The following is a 20256-nucleotide window of genomic DNA, read 5'->3' on the forward strand; positions in this document are numbered from 1 at the left end:
GTACATATTTCGAGTTTTGACTTTAGTTTTATCTTACTCGTCACAGACTTGGATTCTTTTCGTGAACAGAACCATGTGTCAATTAGTTTCTTTAAAAACAAAAGCTAGATCTCATCCTTTATTCAGAGAGGATGTGGGCATGTGGCAAGGTTTGTGTATAGCATTTTGCTGGATGATTTATAAACTGAAATTGTCCACTTCTATCTGTCTACAAGTTTGAAACCATCTTTTTATTCTGCGTGTCATTCGTCCCCTGTACATGATTGTCGACATGCAGTGTGAAATTATACAAAATGTCTCACNATCTATATTACTACATATATATATATATATATATATGTATATATATATATTCTATCTTGTATTCAAAAAAAGAATGTATTACAAGTTGAAAAACNATTAAATTATACGCAGTTGCTTAAATGGTTTATTATTTTAATTTTGTTAACCCTGGATTTAGAAAGTATAAGGAGCATTAAAAGCAACAAAAGAGGTGGGAGTTAGAGAAATATGCGTAGATTTTGCGAGAAACCAAAAATCCATCNATTTTCTTACACCTTTGGACTTTTCTACACCAGAGTACACGATCGACGATAGCTTTTCACGGTATAGTTAACCTTTGATTTCAGTAGAGTACTTGCATCATTGCAATCAAGAAGTTGTATGCATAGATTTTATTCATTCTCTTTTTTTTGTGCAAAGAGATTTTATTCATTTAAGTCTAATCTTTTTACTAGACCGAGGCACGTCAGAATAATCATAAGGCATAAACCCATTAAACATTTCAAGCAAAGACTATCTAATCAATCATTCAAATGATTAATCCTCTCCCGCCTATTTTATAGCTTATTTTGTCAAGGCATATTAAAATTTGCAAAAATCCAATTTTGACTTCATATCTATATTACTACATATATATATATATATATATATGTATATATATATATTCTATCTTGTATTCAAAAAAAGAATGTATTACAAGTTGAAAAACTATCAGCTGCAGATTGAGAAACCTCTCAACTCTCAAGTTTGTTGCCTGATTTTGTGCTTATTACTTCAGCCTCTTGAAAAATCCCACTCTGGCTTGGGAATACGGTTTATGACATCTTAGCTCTGGCAAAGACGACTCCAGCAAATAAACCTGCAAAACCAAAGTGCATACATACCACCATCAGATACACAAATTCATTCATCTTGCATGGTATATGATGCGACCCTATGAGTGTGTTACTTACCAAACAGTATGCTGAACAAATTTGGGAGACTGAGAGGGACATTGAAGAGTACAAGACCAGCTAGTGATATTGGAACCTTGTTTAACGAACCAACCAGACTGCCACACAATAGGAAGAATGTCTAACATTAAACATGAAAATTTTAAAAATCCAATCAGATGTTGTTTATTTGGCCAGAAAGAGAGAAATACCTGTAAGTTGTGGGTCCTGTTTGATGCAAGAACCACATCGAAGTAAAGCTAATGGCCAAACCAAGGAAGCCGCTTGCTGTTGCCACTACCCAAAACATTGCATCTTTTGTCACATCCCTACCAGAGAGTTAAAACACCATGAACATCTTACCTTCAGAAGATATCACTTTTTTCATCTGCCCCTATTTAGTTCCTGTGAGATCATCTACTTATGTATATCTTCCCATTTGCGGTCTCAAGTGTTGTTATGAACACATATAGCATATACACAACTAGTTTAAGTCATTGTCAATGGGATTCAGATATTTTTAAGTGAGATAAAGAAACAGCCAAGTCTATTACTAAATTGACAGAATAACTATACACTGGACAAGTGTCACTCTGTTTAAATAGCTCTTACGTGCTTATTACGTATCTCCATTCGCCCAGTAAGATGATTAAGATGATGCCAAAAGGAAGTGACAAGAGATTATTCAGCAACACCATTGACACCTCATTAAGAGAGCCAGACTTTGTTGACTGCTTTGCTTTGTCCATGACTCGACGAAGAGTGAGCTGTAATAAACAATTTAAAGATCATTATGGAAAATGAGGGAGAGAGAGAGAGAGAGAGAGAGATGCATCAAGATCCAATTACTGGTTTCATAAGCGTGAACTCACTGAATAACTTGCAGTTAGGAAGCAGTTGGCAAGCTGCCACGAGTACCCTACTGCATCGAACGTGAGATCCGTGATACCTCCGCTGATTGCAGAAATGATCTGTATTGCAAATTCTTAGTTGGTTTCACCTTGATACTAGAGAAGGACTGCATACAGAACCTAACTGGATGCAAGATGTACATATATCTTACCATCATGAACATTGCAGCCCAAACCTTGTTGTTCTGCCTTTTTCGGAACATGTAAACCTCCCCTATTGCTGTAATAATATTCGTCGCATTCTTCAGAATAGTCACCATAGCGACGTTTATGTACTTCAAACTAGAAAAAGGAAATGTAATGTTGCATTGGTCTCAAACACCACACATTCTTACTTTTAAAATTTTCACCAAGTACAGTAGTCCTTTCCCCTGATGTTCGAAATCTTACCTGTACATACCCGAAAGAAGCATGCCCACAAAGATAACATTGACAGGCATCCAAACTCTGATTAACTTCCAGTTAAATTTTTCCACAGAAACCATTCCAGAGATATCTAGCACAGCTACCACCAAACAGCTGATTAAGTTCTGAAATAAACGTATAAGGAAATCACCAAACTATATATATATATATATATAGTTTTTGTTTCAAATCATCACGAAGCCACAAGGAATAAAGCTAATGGGGTCTTACTTGATATAACATCAAAGAGATTCCTGCGTTGAAATTATAGCTGGAGAGAACAATTTTGTTCAATATAATCATGCTGCAGGAAGAGATGCAGTAAGCTGCTCCAGACACAAGAGGTCCTGACTGTTTCACTGATCCGTGGTCACGCCTGTTATCTCCATCAACCGGAAGATATCTTCGTCTCCACCTGAGAAACCTTTCAGCAAGAATCAAAGAAACTTCAGTTCACTATTCCTTTAATAGAACCACAACAAAAACATTAGACCATAAGACTGAACCAGCTGTATATTAGTATTATTACCTTTCACTTAACCATCTACGTTCGGAACTCTTTTGATCTACAAGTTGATAGAGAACGTTTTGACCACCATTATCATTCAGCTCTGATTCATCAGGTTTGTTATGGCAAACAACTGCTTCAAGTTCCACAGCAGTCATACCTTGTTCCTGCAGCCAAGATTAACACTACCGTTATTGTGAAACTGGAGTTATGCATACAGTGCAATAATAAACAGAGAAGTTGATACCTGAATAGGAATGAATCGCAGAAATCAAATGGGTTAGGAAGAGAGTTTAATCAAACACTTAACAGTTCGAGATCGCTTGAAGCACGGCGCGTAAATACGAAACGAGAGAGAGTAGGATCGGCGTAGTTGGGGAATGATGAGATCCACCGCTAATGTGAAGAGGAGGAGAACCGGCGACGATAAAGGGAAGGTGATGGGACCTTTTTAGGAAACACGCAAAGCGTAAGAGGCGAGGAAGAACATGGGAGGATCTGATGAGCGAGATTACCGAGGTGGAAGATTGAGAGTGTGAGTAACCGTCCATGTTCAGCATTCTCCATCCTTCAATTTTACTCTCTTTTATTTATTTATATATTTAGGGTTCTTCAAATCTGAGGGGGAGAGAGAGGTTAATAATTATACGTTTTAAAAATCAGCCGGGAGAGATGTAAATTGTGATGAGTATATATTTTTAGGCTTGAGTTGAGGCTATGCCGGAATCCATGGCGATTTTGCTGGCGGGAAGATTGCCGGTGGCTGTGGCGACTGGCGAGTCGATATTTTTGTACATGGACTTGGGCTTTTCGATTTTGGGCTTCTAGTTATTGGAATTAAGCCCTGACGATGTTAAATACTTGCCGACAAAAATTTCGTCTCAGGTTAATAATTGATTTGATTTTGATTGATACTACAAGATTTCCATCTATGAATTTCTTCTAGTGGATGGACATTAACAAATGTATGTATGATCTATAAATAAACATGCGAATAGTGGGAACTTCAACTTTTAGTAGACCACATTTCTTGTAAAACAAATCGAACACGACCTACAATTCGCAATCATTTCATATTAAAAGATACTACTATGTTAGAATTGGGTAAAAAGACTATATAAAGGGATTAGTCGTTTTAGGGGCTATGAAATGTTTAAGCTAATCAAATCACACACGCGCACACGACACACATCATATTAGCTTAGGTCCTCTCCCGTTCATTGAAGGTGTTACTGCTAACAGTTATGCTGCTAAACCAATCAGTGGCCTTCATATAATATTCGCAGCTTTACTTTATTTCTTAACTTTCTTGGACTAAACTATCGTTAATTTACCTTTTCACAATCGATAAAATGAAAAAAAGACTCGTAGGTAAAATCCTGAAAGTAGTTCCCATAAACGATATAACAATTTTATAAGATTTATGTATTCTAGTCTTCTAGAATATATATGTCGTCTACTAATAACATAAAACTGATGTAGTGTAACATTCTCTATAGACAGTATTATGTATTTGTAAATCGAGTACGAGCAGAAGGAAAAATGAAAACTGATGTAAAACATAAAACATTTACACACACATAGGTTTATGTAGATATTACATAAGCAACTTTTTCACAAATAAGCAAATAAACAACGAGCGACCAAGACAAAGGGTTTATGAATGATAAAACTTAAGAAGTAGATTTTGATCTGGTGAAGGAGGATGATGAGTTGATGAACTGTATACAGTCTTCTATGGCCTCTGATCTATGGCTGTCGTTGTTTATTGGGATGATGATTGACGGCTGAGATCTCCCGGAAAAAGAAGAAACCTTTGACGGTGGACATCTTTTCTTCTTCCTCAGCGCTACCAGACGCAAACCTTTTGCAAATTTGCATCCAAGATGCTTGATCAATTTTGCTGCCGTGACTTCTGTTTTCCTTGGTAATCTTAATCCGCAGCTTGTTGTGCATCCCGGACTCTTACCATAAGGTCCCTTGATAGCGTTTTGCTTGGCCGAAGCATCTTTCTGAACCGGTCTAGTGTTTTGGTTGGGCCGTTTTATCCCAGTAGCTGACATATCGAGAGAGAGAGAGTGAGAGAGGTATGTGAACACCAATATGAGGATAATGATAGATATTTATGGGATTAATGCTTGAGCTAATAGTTCAGGCAAAGACGGGAAAAGACATGACTAATGATGTATATATCTAGAACATCATTACGCTTAGGCCATGATTAAGCACTCAAGACATAAAACACATAAACTAGTAACAAAAAAGTGTAGCTTCAATATTATTTTAGACCCTATATATATATATATATATATATATATATAAAGACTTGTAGTTAAAGTGGATCTACCAATTTATAAAGACTGCTAACACCCAAGAGCAAAAAGAGAAGACTAGGTTTGGTTTTTCCTTTTTTTCTTTACGGTCCACAGAGCGAATAAACCCTTTGTTTAAGTGAAGAAAAAGGTTAAGCAACCATTTGGTATCATTCTTCTTTGGTGAGCACTCATGTGTGCACATAACAATCTAAAAGAAGGTATCTATTTGACTCCAGGAGAGGCCGATATAAACTTACCTTTATGGATGGCAGATTCCTTTCATGAGAGTCTGAGGCTACAATAAAAAGGAGGAAAAAAAGAAAGAAGAAAAAAACAAGTTAATGGTGGGCACAAGAATATGAGAAAGCATATAATAAACCAGGGAGTGTCAGGACATAAATAGAAGATCACAATCTGGAGAATGTAGACTGATTTTACATGTGAAAACATTCCATCAAGATCAGCACAATAATTCCTGCATGATAAGTCATTGATTAGATGCAAATGGCATGAGATTGACTGACATATATATAGCAGGTTTCAAAAATGCCAAAAGGGAAAAGAATGCATTAGCAAAATGCTCTGTTACAAGAACACAATAGTTATAGGCACCAACCGTATACATATCATTTTACCCAAAACCATCAGAGAGGACATATTTTCTGTACTGTAATGAGCTTAATTTAAGACACGAGCAATCCAACTATGTCCCCCAATGAGTTTACTTTGAGACATGGAGATCATTGGTTTCAATATTACAACTCAAAAGAGAGACATTCCAGGCATTTTAGCCATTTGATGGATGTACAAAAAGAGTAGGAAAATAAAACTCACACATTGGTACATCAAACAGGGAATGGATTCCAAAGCCTTAAACCAGCCTGCATATAAATTCTGCAGAACTGCAAGACGATGATATAGGACAGGGCATACTACCAGACGTAATCTGAGCATGGTTCAAACAATCAAATCAACAGAGAATTCACATTCGAGCATCAACTCTAAAAACCCAACCTGATTCAAGAAGTTGAAAGCAGAGAAGAAACTAGAGATATATTAGAAACATGTACAAAGGTACAAAAGGTGTCATAAGTCTTGTTCCCCAGACACATACAGAAACCGAATAAAGAGAAAGATGCAGCCAATCAATTCGCAAACGAGACATACATAATAATAGACATATATCATATCCTTCATCAAATTCATATTATCAGCCATTTCTTTCTTGGAAACACCAAGATGAACTTGTAAATCTGATGATAGGTAAAGCCTTATATAAAAAAGTCACACACTTATGGAAATCAACAGCGTATTCCATCCTCAACATTCACGGCGATAATCACGGCCATAGCTGTAGTGTGGCCTAGTTGCAAAGTCGCTCTCAGACCTTTCTGCAGCAGCAGCACCTCTCTCTTCATCCAAGTTCAATCCACCCAACGACTTCTGAAACTGCCTGTGATCATAAGGAGAGTAATCCACTGGCGCAGATGGGCCACTAGGCACTCCGTAGCTAGACAATCTTGAGCCCGCAGGAGGAGCCTGTGATGGCTTGTAATCGTTAACGGGAAAGGCATCAACGGGAGCTGATGGCCCACTCGGCGGTGGAGCGTAGTTAGAATACCGAGGAGGAATAACAAAAGGAGGCTGCTTGTGATCAGCCGATGAGAAAGCATCGGCTGGAGCAGATGGGCCACCACTTGGCATGCCGTAGTTGGAGGCACGATCGTACATTGAACGTGGAGGAGGAGGCGGGAAATAGTACCCCGAGTAGTAGTGATCAGTGAACTGGTAAGGAGACGGTGACGGTGACTGCGAGAATTCTCTGTAGTCACGCTGAGGAGACGGAGACGGAGCTTGGGGAGGAGGAGGGGGAGGGGTAGGGGAGTAATAATGGTTGTTTGGAGGGGCAGAATAGTAATCTAGTGGTTGTGATTGAGGACGTGGCGGAGGAGGAGGATGTTGCTGCGGTGGAGGGATTGGTCTATCTTTGATCGAGAGCTTCAAGCGTATCTTCCCCTGAGGTCGACCCGATGGACGAACCAGCTCAAGCGAGTTGATCAATTCCGGAATGATCGACCCGTCCGAGTCAATCAAGCGAGCTAGAGGAAACCTAACCGATCCAACGAGGGTTTTTGCCAGATCCGAAGAATTGGAATTGGAATGAAAAACCTCGATGTTGAGGACCGATTCGTGGACAGATCGGGTGAGAGGAAGAGTGATCCGCTCGTTCCACACCGGTTTGACGGAGGCGGAATCGTCTGAACGGGTGGAGAGACGCTGGTCTTGGTCAAGGTACAGAACAACGTAGGGTTTCAGGTCACCGTTACGCCAGTTGACGTTCTTCAGGTGCTTAGCCGAGACGACGGTAACAATCAGGTCAAGTGGCTCCGACGAAGCCATGATGAGTACTACGCTGCGTTTTGAGACGAGACGAGACGAGACGGTGGTGTTCTGTTCGCGGTGGTCTTAGCTAACGTGCGCACGTATCTGTCTCAAAAGGTGTATGTATGTAAGCTATCATCGTTGTATATCAAAAAGGTTTTTAAAACCTGCTGCGTAATCAAGAAGCTTTTGACTTTCGTGGTTGACTCATTCTTGTAGAGACAGCTGGAGTTATTCATAACAGGAATAGGGATATTGATACCTTTATATCCAAACAGAAGACTAAATTCTCACCAAGCACAAACAAGATAGGGAGGCATTTTGAAAGAGTGGATAACACTTTCAGTCTTCTTCTTCGTTGGGATAGGTCAAGGTCAGGGAACAACAATGGCTTCCTCTGCAACAGCTCCAAATTCGCTATCTTTCTTCTCATCTTCTCTGTTTCTGTCTTCCTCTCACCAAATCCCTAAAACCTACGTTTCCGTTTCGAAACTCGGCTCCGGCAGAGTAACGAAGCCACTCTCTGTCGCTTCCCAGCTAGCGACTCTACCAATCATCTCATTCGAAGGGGAGAAGGTTGGAGAGACGTATCTCGACCTCAAAACGGCGCCGGAATATACCGCGCGTTCCGTTGTTCACCGAGCCATCGTGACGGACCTGCAGAACAAGCGGCGAGGTACTGCTTCGACGCTGACTCGAGGTGAAGTTCGCGGTGGTGGAATTAAGCCTTACTCGCAGAAGAAAACTGGTAACGCGAGGCGTGGATCTCAGAGAACTCCGCTACGTCCAGGTGGAGGTGTGGTGTTTGGGCCGAGACCTAAGGATTGGTCGATTAAGATCAACAGGAAGGAGAAGAAGCTGGCGATATCGACGGCGATTTCGAGTGCCGCTTCGGCGGAAGGTGGTGCGATTGTGGTGGAGGAATTTGGGGAGAAGTTTGAGAAGCCCAAGACGAAAGATTTCTTAGCAGCGATGAAGAGGTGGGGATTGGATCCGAAGGAGAAAGCTATGTTTTTGATGATTGATGTCGATGACAATGTGGCCAAGTCGAGTAGGAACATTGGAACGTTGAGGATGCTGACGCCGAGGACGTTGAATCTGTTTGACATTTTGAATTCTGATAAGCTTGTGTTGACCCCTGCGGCGGTTGAGTTCTTGAATGCGAGGTACGGTGTTGATGCCTTGGAAGAGGAGGATGAAGATGACACTGAAGGTTAGTGTTTTCCTTGAAGACTACTCACTTGTTCTTGAAAGGAATTGGCTTTTTTTTTTTTTTTTGGGGGTCAAAATTTGATGCTTTTGATGTTTCTGCTTGATTGTTGTTGTCTGGTTAGTATAAGTAGAAATTTGATGTGTTAATATGGAAACGTTATTGTACATTTTGTTTTTTTTTTGGGTGTGCTATGAAGGGTCAGAGGAAGCTGAAGAATGAGTAGCTCCGTAGTTCCAGATTGCTTCAAGTAGTTGTGGCTTATGAGATTAATCTTCAGTACATGTTCTTACTCTTCTTGATGAGGTCTTCTCTTTCCTTTTTGCTTAACAACAAGTGATAAAAATGTGCATTTTGTTTTAGAGTTTTTCATAGAGAGTATTATCCTCTTCTTTGTCACACTACAACCACCCTCTATGATCATGAGTCGAATACTATCTACAAAATCGTTTAGAATGGAGGCTTCTCTCATTGATTAATATGAGTTGGTTTTATTTGTTCTCTCCAGCCAAAACCGAAAAAGGTTGAATATATATTTTGTTGATTGTTTGTGCATCAGTTAAGATTGAAACACAAAGACTAGTGTAATAAGAAGGTTTTGAAATTGTAACGAGTAGTGAAGGATACACAAGCACTCTTAATACCAGGTCGCAATGACACAGCTTTCAGTCTTATTTAATTGTGGGCTTTATGAATATGGCTCAATGTTTTAAAGAAGGGATATGAATATATATATAGGATGCAAAATCTATGAACGTATAGGGTCAACTACAAAAATATGGTGGTCAAAAGAACAAAGATCTTTGGAAATATCAAAACTGAAAAACCAACAATAACAAAAATAAAAAAAGACCTCCAAAAATCTAACGGTTATGGTTTCAAATGTAAGCTTGACCTCTCTCTTTATCGATCAATTTATGCTTCTTTCTATTTTTTACTTTTCTTTTTCAATCAGTTTGATTCTTAGGGGAATAAAAAAAACACAAAACCGCCATAGAATGCTTTGGATTGTTTATCTCACAATGGTTCTGAGAATTTAGTGCTGTTTTTAAAAAAAAAAAATGGGAATTGATGCGAAAGATGTCGGAACTCTGTTCTGGAAAATTCTCATATTTTCCACGAACACCATTTATACATACGTAACGAAATACCCCTTTGTTTCTGCTGTTTCTGCTGTTATCTTCCTCTTATACATTTTCCTTCCTCGTCTTTTCTATTTCATGCTTTACTCTTCTCCATTGATCGCCTGCTCTGCATTTTATCTTCGGAACCATCCAAGTTTCAAGCTTTTGAATTTCAATACGGATGATGATGACTTATCTTCTAATTCCCAAAAGAGATCATCTGAGGAAGAAACAGGGAAGGCGGACTTAAAGCACCAACGAAGTGTACGACGAAACGCCAGAAGAAAAGTTGAAGAGGTTGGCAAAGATTGGGACTCTTCTCAGGCTAGCGAGGATGAGAGAGATAAAGTCATTTTAACAACTCTCTATGGCGAAATCCCCAAACTCGAGAAACTCAAGAAAGACAGAGCCTTTCTTGTGTCCGAAGATTTCTCCTTTGAGTCTAGCCTTGACGAAGAATGTCCTTCAGCCACCGGTGACGTCTCCGTTGTGGATCCATCCGAGAGGTTAACGAGCGGTGGCGGCGAAACCGAGATAGAGTGTTCGTCATCATCAGGAGATGATGAAGAGGAAACTAGCCGTGAAGACAAAAAGGTTGTAGCTTGGACAGAGGATGATCAAAAGAATTTGATGGAATTGGGAAACTCTGAGATGGAACGTAACAAGAGGTTAGAGCATTTGATTACGAGAAGAAGAATGAGGAGAGTAGTCAAAGTTGCCGCTGAGGGAAGAAGCCTAATGGATATGGAAGTTCCTTCAATCTGTGTTGGACGAAACTATTTCGGTTTGGATCAAGAAAACTACATGATTGATGGGCTTCAAATGCCTGAATCTGCACCTTCTGTGTTATTATTACCAACAAAAAACCCCTTTGATCTTCCTTATGATCCACAAGAGGAGAAGCCTAACCTCTCAGGGGATAGTTTTCAGCAAGAGTTTGCAGCCAACCCTAATGATATCTTCTTCTGCCGCCATGAAAGCTTTTGCCGCAGAGTCTTCCCATTGGAAAATCAGCTTGACTCGAAATGGGAGCCGTGGAGAAACAAATCTATTGATGGTTGGCCTAGAACACAACAAGGTACATTCTTTCCCATCATTTTGCTGTTAGGCGAAGAACTTTGGATTTGTACGGTTGTAGTTATTACCTTTATAGATTATAAATGATTCTAAGTTCTACAGTTTTTGGTTTATGATCATGTAGGTAGCAATGATGGATTGGTTGGGGAGAAGCATTCTCTAATGAAAGGAAAAGACCTAACAAGAGCAGAAGGAAATGATATGGGATCAGAACACAGCACAGAAATCGTTATGAGTGATTCAAGCTCATTGCTTTCTCCTGGAGAGAGAGAAATGGATTCTGATGTCTCAAATCAAGCAGACTCTTCTGGAGCATCCGGGAAACGAAATGGTGATCTTCTTCGTGTTGAAAACCCTCTAGTTGGTTTAGTTCCAAGAAACACTGGTTCGGTTTCGAGCTCCTTAGCAGCGGAAAGGCAAAGATACATGGAGCATTTTGGTTACAGGTCAAGAAAAGGTCGCAAGTTATCCGTGGAATCTGATCTCCAAGTTGAGTTTTCTGAAATCGGATCACCTCCCACTACAGTCGATGGGAATAATTCTTCTGATGAGGAGAAGTCACTCTTTGTTAACGAATCAGAAACCGGAAAGGAGATTAGTGGTGAGGAAATTGAGGTGATACAGAAGAAGAGCATTGTAGATAGAACAACAGAATCTCAACTGTTACCTATGAAGAAAGTTGATCAAGATTTTAATGAAACAAGCTCTCCAGAAAATCATGTAGCCAAACAGTTTGAGGGTCTGTCTGATGGTACAAATGTCAATGGAAGATCTGAGGATTCAGAGAGAGGATTGCATATATCTGAAGAGGCTAAAGTTCCTCACATCAATGAAGTTATTTCGAAACTAGAGGAGGTTATATAGTTCTTGTTCTTGTCAAGTTTTGTGGAACATGATTGCTTTTTCAATGTGTTTTCTCAAAATGTTGAATTTGAATTTTTTTTTTCTTGCAACGTTTTGACAGGAATCACAGGAACTTATCCAAAACTCAACTGATGAGATGAAGATAAGTAACGACTCTGGTGAGCCTGAACGCTCTGAGTCTGAGAGAAGAACCAATCAAGAATCCGAAGAGAATTTTGAGGGAGGCCAATCAACACAAGAGATGATGCAAGAACTTGTTGAACCTCAAGTTTCAATTGTAACTAACGTCACATCATCAGACGAATCTGCTACTTCCCCAAGATCAGTGTTACCAGACATGGTGTTACCTTTAGAACAGACTTATACTCTTACTTCTGAGAGCTTGGAACATACATCAGATAGTCAACCGCGACCTGCAATCCCATTTTTGGAATCTCCTCAGAATCAATCAGGTGGTGATATAGTAACAGTTTTAGAAACAGAGGTTAGTTTCAATGGCTTTTCTGTGAACTTGAACTGAAATGTACTTTTTAAAGAAAGATGAAGTGTGTTTTTAAAAAAAAAACAGGGACAATCTGAGGCAAGAAGTGAGGAGGAAGCTACTGGAGTAGAATCTTCTTCAGATGCAATTGTCTCTAACACTCAACAAACTCAGGCGTCTGCAGTATAGAAAGTATAAGTTTCCTAGCTAAATTTCAGATTTACTGTTTTTGGAATTTGATTTAGTTGGTCATCAAGTTGTTTGTTGATAATTAAGATAAAATTTATTTTGTCTTTTAAAAAGTTTAATTTATATCTGATAACGATTGGCTATTTGTATTTAAAGTTTAATTTTTAGTAAATTACTGTCTTTAGTTAAAAATAGGTAGATAAGAAGATAACTTTGTCAACAAGAAGGGTTTATAACAATTGGTTAATTTTATCCCGATCCCGATTATGAAGCTCTATATAAATATTCTTTATTTAATATTTCAATAATAGCATTATCGTCACTTGTTTTTTTTTTTAATTATTTATAGTTTTTCCATGGATCCATTTTGTTCACTAATAACGATGTGTAAATTTTATCCATGTTGGCCGGAAAACTTGTGGATAACAAGAAATGATATATAATCTATTTTCTGATAACTTGTTTAATAGACTGTCTAATTTAGACTGAACTCAAGATTCTTAAACTATATGTTAGTTTACGAATCTTTTAATTTCATATATGACACCATTTATACTTGTAATTACACATTACATATTCAAAGTTGGACGTCAGAATTCGTAGAATATGATATCCACAAATGACCCCATAATCGATTCTTATACTCTCTAGTCTCTGCCAATTAGATTAAAAAAAGGAAAAAATGTTTTTAAGAAATAGTATTAAGCTTCCTTACGATTATATAGGTGTAAATAATTTTTTTTTTCACGCATTAATCTCTGTTTTGTTTAACATGTGGATAATTTTTTGGTCATGTTTTAAATTCTATCCAATACTGTTTCATTTGTTTCTCTTACAGAACACTTATCTTCTTTGGATATATCTTTGAACAAATTTTTTAAATATTGCTGTGAATAATTTTAGTAATCCTTCCTTCTATTCTGATTATAAAATTAATAATATAAACTTGACTTATTTACACGCATTTCTTATTGTTTACCTAAACTTGCAAAGTGTTACACTATGTAATTATAATTGAAACAAAATATGCAATGATACTACGGTGGAATATTTTATACGTCATTATCTTTTACCTATATAAAAAAACAATTTTATAATTTATCGAGTTATTGGTTTATTTCATTTAAAGATGGATCTAAGATTTAATCAGAAAAAAAGATTGTCAAGAATTCTTATTATTTTACTTAAAATGATAATATCAGTAATTAATTATTATAAGTAATTATCTACATTTTTCTTTTAGATAAAACTGGACCGAGTCAGTCGAAAAATCCGATAAAAAGATTCAGTTGCAAAATCATAGTTTATCCAAAAACCCTACCACTTGTCTAAAAAAGAAACGCATCTCCGATAGACACATTGAGTTTTATTTACGTTCCTTAATTCACATTATTAGATTATCAAAAGAAGAGAGCTTTACCGAGAGAGAGTTTTTATATTAGCAGTAGTAACAATGGCTGTTGGTTCGATGAATATCGAAGAAGGCACTGTTTACCCTGCAAAGACAACTTTTCAAGTCTGTCTCTGCTGTATGATTGCTGCTGTTGGTGGTCTCATGTTTGGTTACGACATCGGAATCTCAGGTTTCTTTTCTCTTCTTTTGTTTTTTATATTTTTAAGGTTTGTAGTGATCAGTTTATTTAACTAATAATAATAATGGTTTTGCAGGAGGTGTGACGAGTATGGACACATTCTTGATAGATTTTTTCCCACACGTGTACGAGAAGAAACACAGAGTACACGAGAACAACTACTGCAAATTCGATGACCAGCTTTTGCAGTTGTTCACTTCTTCTCTCTACTTGGCTGGGATCTTTGCTAGTCTTGTTGCTTCCTATTTCTCCAGGGCTTTCGGAAGAAAACCAACCATCATCCTCGCCTCCATCTTCTTCCTTGCCGGTGCTCTCCTCAACTTGTCTGCACAAAACCTTGGCATGTTGATCGGTGGCCGTATTCTTCTCGGTTGTGGTATTGGTTTCGGTAATCAGGTAACCCATATCACACTATATATATCCATCTTTCCTTTGTTTTGATCTTTTCTAGGATTTCCTCTGTTTTTAGGGTTTTTTTTCTCTGTTTGTTATATGCCGTTACATCAGCATCAAACATTGATTGAAAGTGAAACCAATGCTTTTGCAGACGGTTCCATTGTTCATCTCAGAGATTGCTCCGCCGAGATTCAGAGGAGGACTAAGCGTCATGTTCCAGTTTCTCATCACCGTCGGAATCTTAGCAGCAAGTTGTGTGAACTACCTCACTTCCACGTTGAAGAACGGCTGGAGATACTCTCTCGGTGGTGCTGCTGTCCCTGCTTTAATCCTCTTGGTAGGATCCTTCTTTATCCACGAGACTCCAGCTAGCCTCATCGAGCGTGGTAAAGATGAAAAAGGCAAGGAAGTCCTGAGGAAGATCAGAGGCGTTGAAGACGTTGATCTCGAGTTTCATGAGATCAAACGCGCCACAGAGGTTGCAGCAAAAGTAAAAAGCCCTTTTAAGGAACTCTTCTCCAAGCGCGAGAACAGACCCCCATTGGTGTGCGGAACGCTGCTTCAGTTCTTTCAACAGTTCACCGGAATCAATGTGGTTATGTTCTACGCTCCAGTCTTGTTCCAGGGTAGTGGTAACAACGCTTCTCTCATCTCTACCGTTGTCACCAACGGTGTGAACGCATGCGCTACCATTTTATCGATTGCCTTGGTTGATAATGCTGGTAGGAGATGTCTTTTAATGGAAGGAGCCCTCCAGATGACCATTACACAGGTTAATTTCTTTTTTTTATATACCTTGCTTGTGTCACATGACATGATATACAACATATTCTTACTTTTACTTGGATAACAATCTTTTTTACATTTTGATATTCTCTCTCCAGATGACAATTGGAGGCATTCTCTTAGCTCACTTGAAGCTCGTTGGTTCTATTACGGGTCATGCCGTGCCACTGATTGTATTGATCCTCATCTGCGTATATGTGTCTGGTTTTGCGTGGTCTTGGGGACCATTGGGATGGCTGGTTCCCTCTGAGATCTATCCTCTTGAGGTGAGAAATGCAGGTTACTTCTGTGCAGTGGCGATGAACATGGTCTGCACTTTCATCATCGGTCAGTTCTTCTTGTCAGCTCTCTGCAGACTCAGATCTTTCTTGTTCTTCTTCTTCGGAGCAATGAACATTATTATGGGACTATTTGTGGTCTTCTTTCTCCCCGAGACCAGGGGTGTTCCTATTGAGGAAATGGCCGAGAGGCGTTGGAAGACGCACCCGCGTTGGAAGAAATATTTCAAAGACTAAATTTGTTCCTTTTTTTTTTTGCCGTAGTTATTAATAATTCGAACATTTTCCAGAGTTTTTTAGCTAGAGTTTGCCCTTCTAGTTTTTTTTTCTTTTCTTTCCATACTTTCTCTGCTAATTTTAATAATTTGTAGTTCACATTGTTTAGATTATTAAGTCGAAAATGTTCATTGGATAAGTAACTCTTTAATAATAAAGAAAAGTAACTTATTCAGAATTTTATCTTTAAAACAGAGTTTTTACTTTTAACTTTTGAAATTTCAATGAATATGCACAAATTGTAGTTTGGGGACTGAATTGTTCTCGTTCAACAGTAATTTTGAACTTCAGCATTTGAGATCCCTAATAAAGTGGCGACAAATCATCACTAAGAAACTTGAGTGTATAAAAAATCTACTATATCCAGCACAAAAACATAATCATATATTCATATCAATTTTAGTTTTCTTTTTTTTTTTCTTTGATAAAAATTAATTTTAGTTCTTACGTTACATTTTTAAAAGTTAAGAGAATACTAAGTCAAACTTTTTGGAAATTTATTAAGGTGACTGACTCAATCAGGCTAAGAAACGGTGCCATTTAACTGATAATACGTATTCTTCTAACATCAACACCAAACCAACACTGCAACACAACATACGGACTCTATTCTGCCATCATTCCCAAATCCAGGTAATAGACTCAAATCCAAATTATTTACTACAACATCAAAAGTGAGTGCGTGATTGTAGTAACACCAAGTAAGCAGAGAGTGTTATGGGCTGACGGATCTGGAGGTGCTTGATCTTGCGCTCCTCGAATGGCTCATTGAAGATTGACTGTCGCGCCTGCGAGACTTGCTTCTGCTCCCTTTCCTTCCCTTCTTCGGGGATAAGCTCCGCGATTTGCTTCTCCTCAGAGGGCTTACGCTGCTCGACACTGACCTGTACCTGATTTCATTTGTATCTTCCGTTACTTACTACATTACTCAGCAGTTTCAGCTAATCTGTTTCTATTAACCTAACGCCATACCTTCTGTAGTGACGACTTTCAGGTGAGAAGGACCTGTCTCTCCCTCGGTAGTAAGGCGAAAAAGACCGGTCTCTTCCCCTGCAGTAGGGTGAGTATGATCTGTCACGTGCTCTGTATCGTGGCGAGTATGACCTGGACCTGTACCTCCGCCTGTAGTAAGGCGAGTATGATCTGTCCCTTGCTCTGTAGTGAGGTGAGTAGGATCTGGACCTGGACCGTTCCCTCCGCCTGTAGTAGGGTGAGTATGATCTGTCGCGTCTCCTGTAGTAGCGATCATCAGGTGATGGAGATCTGGAACGAGAGTAAGATCTGCCTCGCCTATAGTAGGGTGAGTACGAAGATGATCTTTCTCTCAACCTATAGCTTGGAGAATAAGATCTGCTCCGATCAGATGAGTAGCTTCGACTGCGACTACGAGAGCAGCTATCAGACCTGCCGAGAGAGTAGCTAGGAGACCTATGGTGTCCTGCAAAAACAAACCATGTAAGAGAAAATCCGGAAACACCCACTAAGGAATCGTAATAAAACCAATAGACAAGATGCCGTATATACCTCGAGCGGTTCTCAGCCCCAAGTACTTTCCAGGAGTTGGAGTACGTCCTCTACGACGTCTTGCCTGAACATAAAACCAGAGATATCATAGAGCTGTCAGAAATCTACCAATTAACTAGGAAAGTATTTGTAAAATTGGCGACAAGACAAAAATAACATTTGAACATTGAAGCCACTGAAGGAAGGGTATATATCAAGTTAATCAAGAAAGAGAGGAATGCAGGGTACACAACCCTATTTGTGTGAACTGTTGCAACGTTTGCTATTTGGTGAAGCACGGCTGCTACAAACAGCAGACCTGCTGCCACAGAAACTTGAAAGTGGAAACAAGCAAACAATTTAAATGAGAACAAAAAAATATAAAAAAGTATCATATTACTCTCATCGCTTGTATTATTTCAAAATTTTCCAGATCGGAAATATGGTTCTACTTATATACCAGAGAAGTAATCCGTTTATTTACCTTCTCAACTTTAATGACGCGGCCGAGGAGAACAGAGTGATCCAGATATCTGATGCAGCGGTTAGCATCACCAACAGTTTCCAACGAGATAAAACCAAAACCGCGAGATTCTCTAGTCCATGGGTCCAGGACAAGGTGAACATCAGTTACCTAGAAATAGTTAAGCTCACAAAGGTTAAAACATGGAAAAAAAAACACATCTACAGCTTATGCACTAGTGAGCTACAAAAGATTTAAAAAGAAATCCAAAAATCAACATAACATCCAACCTTTCCTTCTTTAGAGAAATGATCCTCCAGATCTCTTTCAGTTACCCGGTGAGACAACCCAGTTACATATAAACTGTTACCAGGATTCTCAGCATCGCTTGAGATACTCCTAATTTAAAAAGTTCAGATATAAGCGCTCATTCAAAAGCAGCAAACCAGAAACTCATGAAGATTCAGAACTAAAGGAAAGGAAACGTACCTCGACCGGCTTCTAGACAAGGACCTTGAGACAGACCTTCCACGATGCTTGTCATAAGGAGATACTGAAGGAGAGTATCTTGACCTTCTTGAGTAAGACATCTAAAAGAAACAAGAACATATTAAACGATTGAGATTCTTGGCTTTATGTGTGTATTTGTCTTAATTTATATGAACATGCTAAATTTGAACAATAAACCAATATGGGAAATAAACAATAGATTGTGAAAAAACCCCCAAAATCTACAAAGGATAATCCAAACAACGATAGTTTATTCAAAATTTACAACACCTTTAACCTCCAAACCAACTACCACAGAAACAAGAATCAGACCTTCATCATACTCAATCACATGATAAATGCTTACATCTATCTAAACATTTTCCCTACAGATCTAAAATCAAGCTAAAACACATCGAAATTCATAGCGACAATTCAGATCTAACGACACCTAACAGACAATTCAAAAACAACTCTGTAACACGTTCAAACGGCTTTAAATCGGCAAAATAATGATGTTAAAATCGATCAAACAGAGAATACTCACATCGTAATACCCCGACGAACGTTTCTCCTAGTGCAAATTGGATGTTCCAGAACTCTCTCTGCACCTGACCGGAGCTAAAATGAATTTCACGATTCCGTGTGAGTTGGGAAAGATGAATATATAGGGAGAGAGGATTTAGAAGAAGCTTCGGGAGAATCGGACGCGATGAAATTTATTTAACTCGATCGCATGTTCTATTTTGGTGTCCGGCCCAGCTTTATAAGAGTTTTCCTATCACAGAAGGCCCAATGGATTTGATGAACCGGTCTGATTCATCCAAATTTCTGGTTCATATATCAAATTATATTTTATGAAATTGAACATGACTCCATACTACATTAAACACAATCAACTGGTCTCTATAAAAATGATACCTTTCATGAAGAACCGATACGGGAATCAATATATTTCAAAAGTTAAAAAACTAAAGAAGCAGCAGAAAATGATTCATACAGAGTACAAAAGCCTTCCGAGAGCATGGATAGCGGGAAAACTTGCAGTACAGTACATTTTAAACGAGAATTCTTCTCTATTGAGACGAACCAGTTGCAGTAGAAGCAGCAGCAGGAGGTTGTTGAGAGGATCCTGAAGGTGTTCCTGCAGACCCAGAAGGTGCTCCTGCAGACCCAGCAGGTGCAGAATCAGGTGATGGAGCAGAGACCGCGGCTGGAGATGGTGCAGGTCTTGATCCAGGACCAGGTTGCTCTGGGTACGGGTAAGCTGCTGGAGGCGGGGCATAGTGCTGCATAGGACCAGGATGCTGATGATGGTTAGGAGGATACTGCTGCTGGTAAGGCGGTGGCATATATCCATATGGTGCTGGTGGGTATGACTGGTGTGGAGGCATCATGTAAGAAGAAGATGAAGCTCCGCTGTTGTCAATGGTGCTTGAACCACCAGCCTCTTGATTTGAAATGACTGCACCCATTCTCTGTGGATCCATTGATGGGTAATAAGGTTTGTCTTGGTTAGCTGATGGTGGCTGCATATAGTACTGCTGCATTGGTGGGGGCTGATTGTGCTGCTGAGATATAACTGCTCGAGGTAGTAAACCACTATGAGCCACACTGCCCTGTTGGTTGGAACCTTGCTCAGGTCTGGGTCTTCCCCATGTGAGTTTTAGCCTCTGACCGTTGACGACTAGCCTGTTGGCGAGCTCTTGTGCAGCCTTCTCTGCACCTTCACGGGATGTGTATGTGACAAACGCACAGGCTTTGTCAGCCAAGATTCTGATAGATTCGATTTC

The 20256-nt window shown here is 39.1% G+C and overlaps 7 protein-coding genes and 1 pseudogene across 13 annotated transcripts in view; 3 read left to right on the forward strand and 5 right to left on the reverse strand.

Moving 5' to 3' along the window:
* Positions 901–3807, reverse strand: LOC104739296 (GDP-mannose transporter GONST2-like). Of its 3 annotated transcripts, none has more exons than XM_010459597.2 (10): positions 3349–3807; positions 3060–3205; positions 2762–2954; positions 2516–2655; positions 2278–2407; positions 2087–2185; positions 1827–1981; positions 1427–1543; positions 1236–1333; positions 901–1141 (listed from the first exon to the last, which is right to left on the reverse strand). In XM_010459597.2, the coding sequence occupies exons 2-10, from the start codon at positions 3194–3196 to the stop codon at positions 1098–1100; spliced, it is 1113 nt and encodes a 370-aa protein (XP_010457899.1). In that variant the 5' UTR covers positions 3197–3205; positions 3349–3807; the 3' UTR covers positions 901–1097. The 3 variants fall into 3 exon arrangements, with proteins under 3 accessions (XP_010457899.1, XP_010457898.1, XP_019091350.1); XM_010459596.2 differs by having other exon boundaries at positions 3286–3807; XM_019235805.1 differs by lacking the exons at positions 3060–3205; positions 3349–3807 and having other exon boundaries at positions 2516–2630; positions 2762–2852.
* On the reverse strand, positions 4564–6281 carry LOC104739297 (annotated as a pseudogene).
* On the reverse strand, positions 6392–7949 carry LOC104739300 (extensin-like). Its single transcript, XM_010459601.2, has one exon. It carries the CDS (start codon positions 7751–7753, stop codon positions 6674–6676), a length of 1080 nt encoding a protein of 359 aa, XP_010457903.1. The 5' UTR covers positions 7754–7949; the 3' UTR covers positions 6392–6673.
* Positions 8048–9446, forward strand: LOC104739298 (50S ribosomal protein L4, chloroplastic-like). The gene is made up of 2 exons (XM_010459599.2): positions 8048–8948; positions 9145–9446. The coding sequence occupies exons 1-2, from the start codon at positions 8123–8125 to the stop codon at positions 9165–9167; spliced, it is 849 nt and encodes a 282-aa protein (XP_010457901.1). The 5' UTR covers positions 8048–8122; the 3' UTR covers positions 9168–9446.
* Positions 9606–12852, forward strand: LOC104739301. The gene is made up of 4 exons (XM_010459602.1): positions 9606–11147; positions 11271–12001; positions 12111–12494; positions 12579–12852. The coding sequence occupies exons 1-4, from the start codon at positions 10007–10009 to the stop codon at positions 12678–12680; spliced, it is 2358 nt and encodes a 785-aa protein (XP_010457904.1). The 5' UTR covers positions 9606–10006; the 3' UTR covers positions 12681–12852.
* LOC104739302 (sugar transport protein 2-like) lies at positions 14032–16132 on the forward strand. The gene is made up of 4 exons (XM_010459603.1): positions 14032–14263; positions 14349–14668; positions 14820–15440; positions 15553–16132. Exons 1-4 carry the CDS (start codon positions 14134–14136, stop codon positions 15967–15969), a joined length of 1488 nt encoding a protein of 495 aa, XP_010457905.1. The 5' UTR covers positions 14032–14133; the 3' UTR covers positions 15970–16132.
* On the reverse strand, positions 16482–19116 carry LOC104739303 (serine/arginine-rich splicing factor SR45a). 3 transcript variants are annotated; one of them, XM_010459606.2, is made up of 7 exons: positions 19011–19116; positions 18464–18564; positions 18265–18373; positions 17996–18145; positions 17533–17596; positions 16981–17446; positions 16482–16892 (listed from the first exon to the last, which is right to left on the reverse strand). In XM_010459606.2, the coding sequence occupies exons 2-7, from the start codon at positions 18562–18564 to the stop codon at positions 16724–16726; spliced, it is 1059 nt and encodes a 352-aa protein (XP_010457908.1). In that variant the 5' UTR covers positions 19011–19116; the 3' UTR covers positions 16482–16723. The 3 variants fall into 3 exon arrangements, 2 of the variants coding, with proteins under 2 accessions (XP_010457908.1, XP_010457907.1); XM_010459605.2 differs by having other exon boundaries at positions 16482–16898; positions 19011–19115; XR_759969.2 differs by lacking the exon at positions 16482–16892 and adding an exon at positions 17766–17845 and having other exon boundaries at positions 17370–17446.
* LOC104739304 (zinc finger CCCH domain-containing protein 4-like) overlaps positions 19345–20256 on the reverse strand; it is a 3374-nt gene continuing 2462 nt past the window's right edge. The window contains exon 5 of one of the 3 annotated variants that reach the window (XM_010459607.2): positions 19345–20253. In XM_010459607.2, the coding sequence (XP_010457909.1) occupies positions 19540–20253 (714 nt within the window). In that variant the 3' untranslated portion in view covers positions 19345–19539. The remainder of the gene's footprint in view (positions 20254–20256) is intronic. The other 2 variants (XM_010459608.2, XM_019235807.1) reach the window with 2 other exon arrangements.

This window comes from Camelina sativa, chromosome 14 (genome assembly GCF_000633955.1).
Source record: "Camelina sativa cultivar DH55 chromosome 14, Cs, whole genome shotgun sequence".
Classification (NCBI taxonomy): Eukaryota; Viridiplantae; Streptophyta; class Magnoliopsida; order Brassicales; family Brassicaceae; genus Camelina; species Camelina sativa.

Coding starts and splice junctions, on each gene's coding strand:
- LOC104739296 (XM_010459597.2), bottom strand. CDS start 3,196: ATGACTGCTGTGGAACTTGAAGCAGTTGTTTGCCATAACAAACCTGAT. Junction 2,656..2,761: donor TCTCTTTGATGTTATATCAA/GTAAGACCCCAT, acceptor CGTTTATTTCAG/AACTTAATCAGCTGTTTGGT. Junction 1,544..1,826: donor TGGAGATACGTAATAAGCAC/GTAAGAGCTATT, acceptor ACTCTCTGGTAG/GGATGTGACAAAAGATGCAA.
- LOC104739298 (XM_010459599.2), top strand. CDS start 8,123: ATGGCTTCCTCTGCAACAGCTCCAAATTCGCTATCTTTCTTCTCATCT. Junction 8,949..9,144: donor GGATGAAGATGACACTGAAG/GTTAGTGTTTTC, acceptor TGTGCTATGAAG/GGTCAGAGGAAGCTGAAGAA.
- LOC104739302 (XM_010459603.1), top strand. CDS start 14,134: ATGGCTGTTGGTTCGATGAATATCGAAGAAGGCACTGTTTACCCTGCA. Junction 14,264..14,348: donor TTACGACATCGGAATCTCAG/GTTTCTTTTCTC, acceptor ATGGTTTTGCAG/GAGGTGTGACGAGTATGGAC. Junction 15,441..15,552: donor TCCAGATGACCATTACACAG/GTTAATTTCTTT, acceptor TTCTCTCTCCAG/ATGACAATTGGAGGCATTCT.
- LOC104739301 (XM_010459602.1), top strand. CDS start 10,007: ATGGGAATTGATGCGAAAGATGTCGGAACTCTGTTCTGGAAAATTCTC. Junction 12,002..12,110: donor TTATTTCGAAACTAGAGGAG/GTTATATAGTTC, acceptor ACGTTTTGACAG/GAATCACAGGAACTTATCCA. Junction 12,495..12,578: donor TAACAGTTTTAGAAACAGAG/GTTAGTTTCAAT, acceptor AAAAAAAAACAG/GGACAATCTGAGGCAAGAAG.
- LOC104739303 (XM_010459605.2), bottom strand. CDS start 18,564: ATGTCTTACTCAAGAAGGTCAAGATACTCTCCTTCAGTATCTCCTTAT. Junction 18,374..18,463: donor TTGTCTAGAAGCCGGTCGAG/GTACGTTTCCTT, acceptor TTTTTAAATTAG/GAGTATCTCAAGCGATGCTG. Junction 18,146..18,264: donor ATTTCTCTAAAGAAGGAAAG/GTTGGATGTTAT, acceptor AACTATTTCTAG/GTAACTGATGTTCACCTTGT.
- LOC104739300 (XM_010459601.2), bottom strand. CDS start 7,753: ATGGCTTCGTCGGAGCCACTTGACCTGATTGTTACCGTCGTCTCGGCT.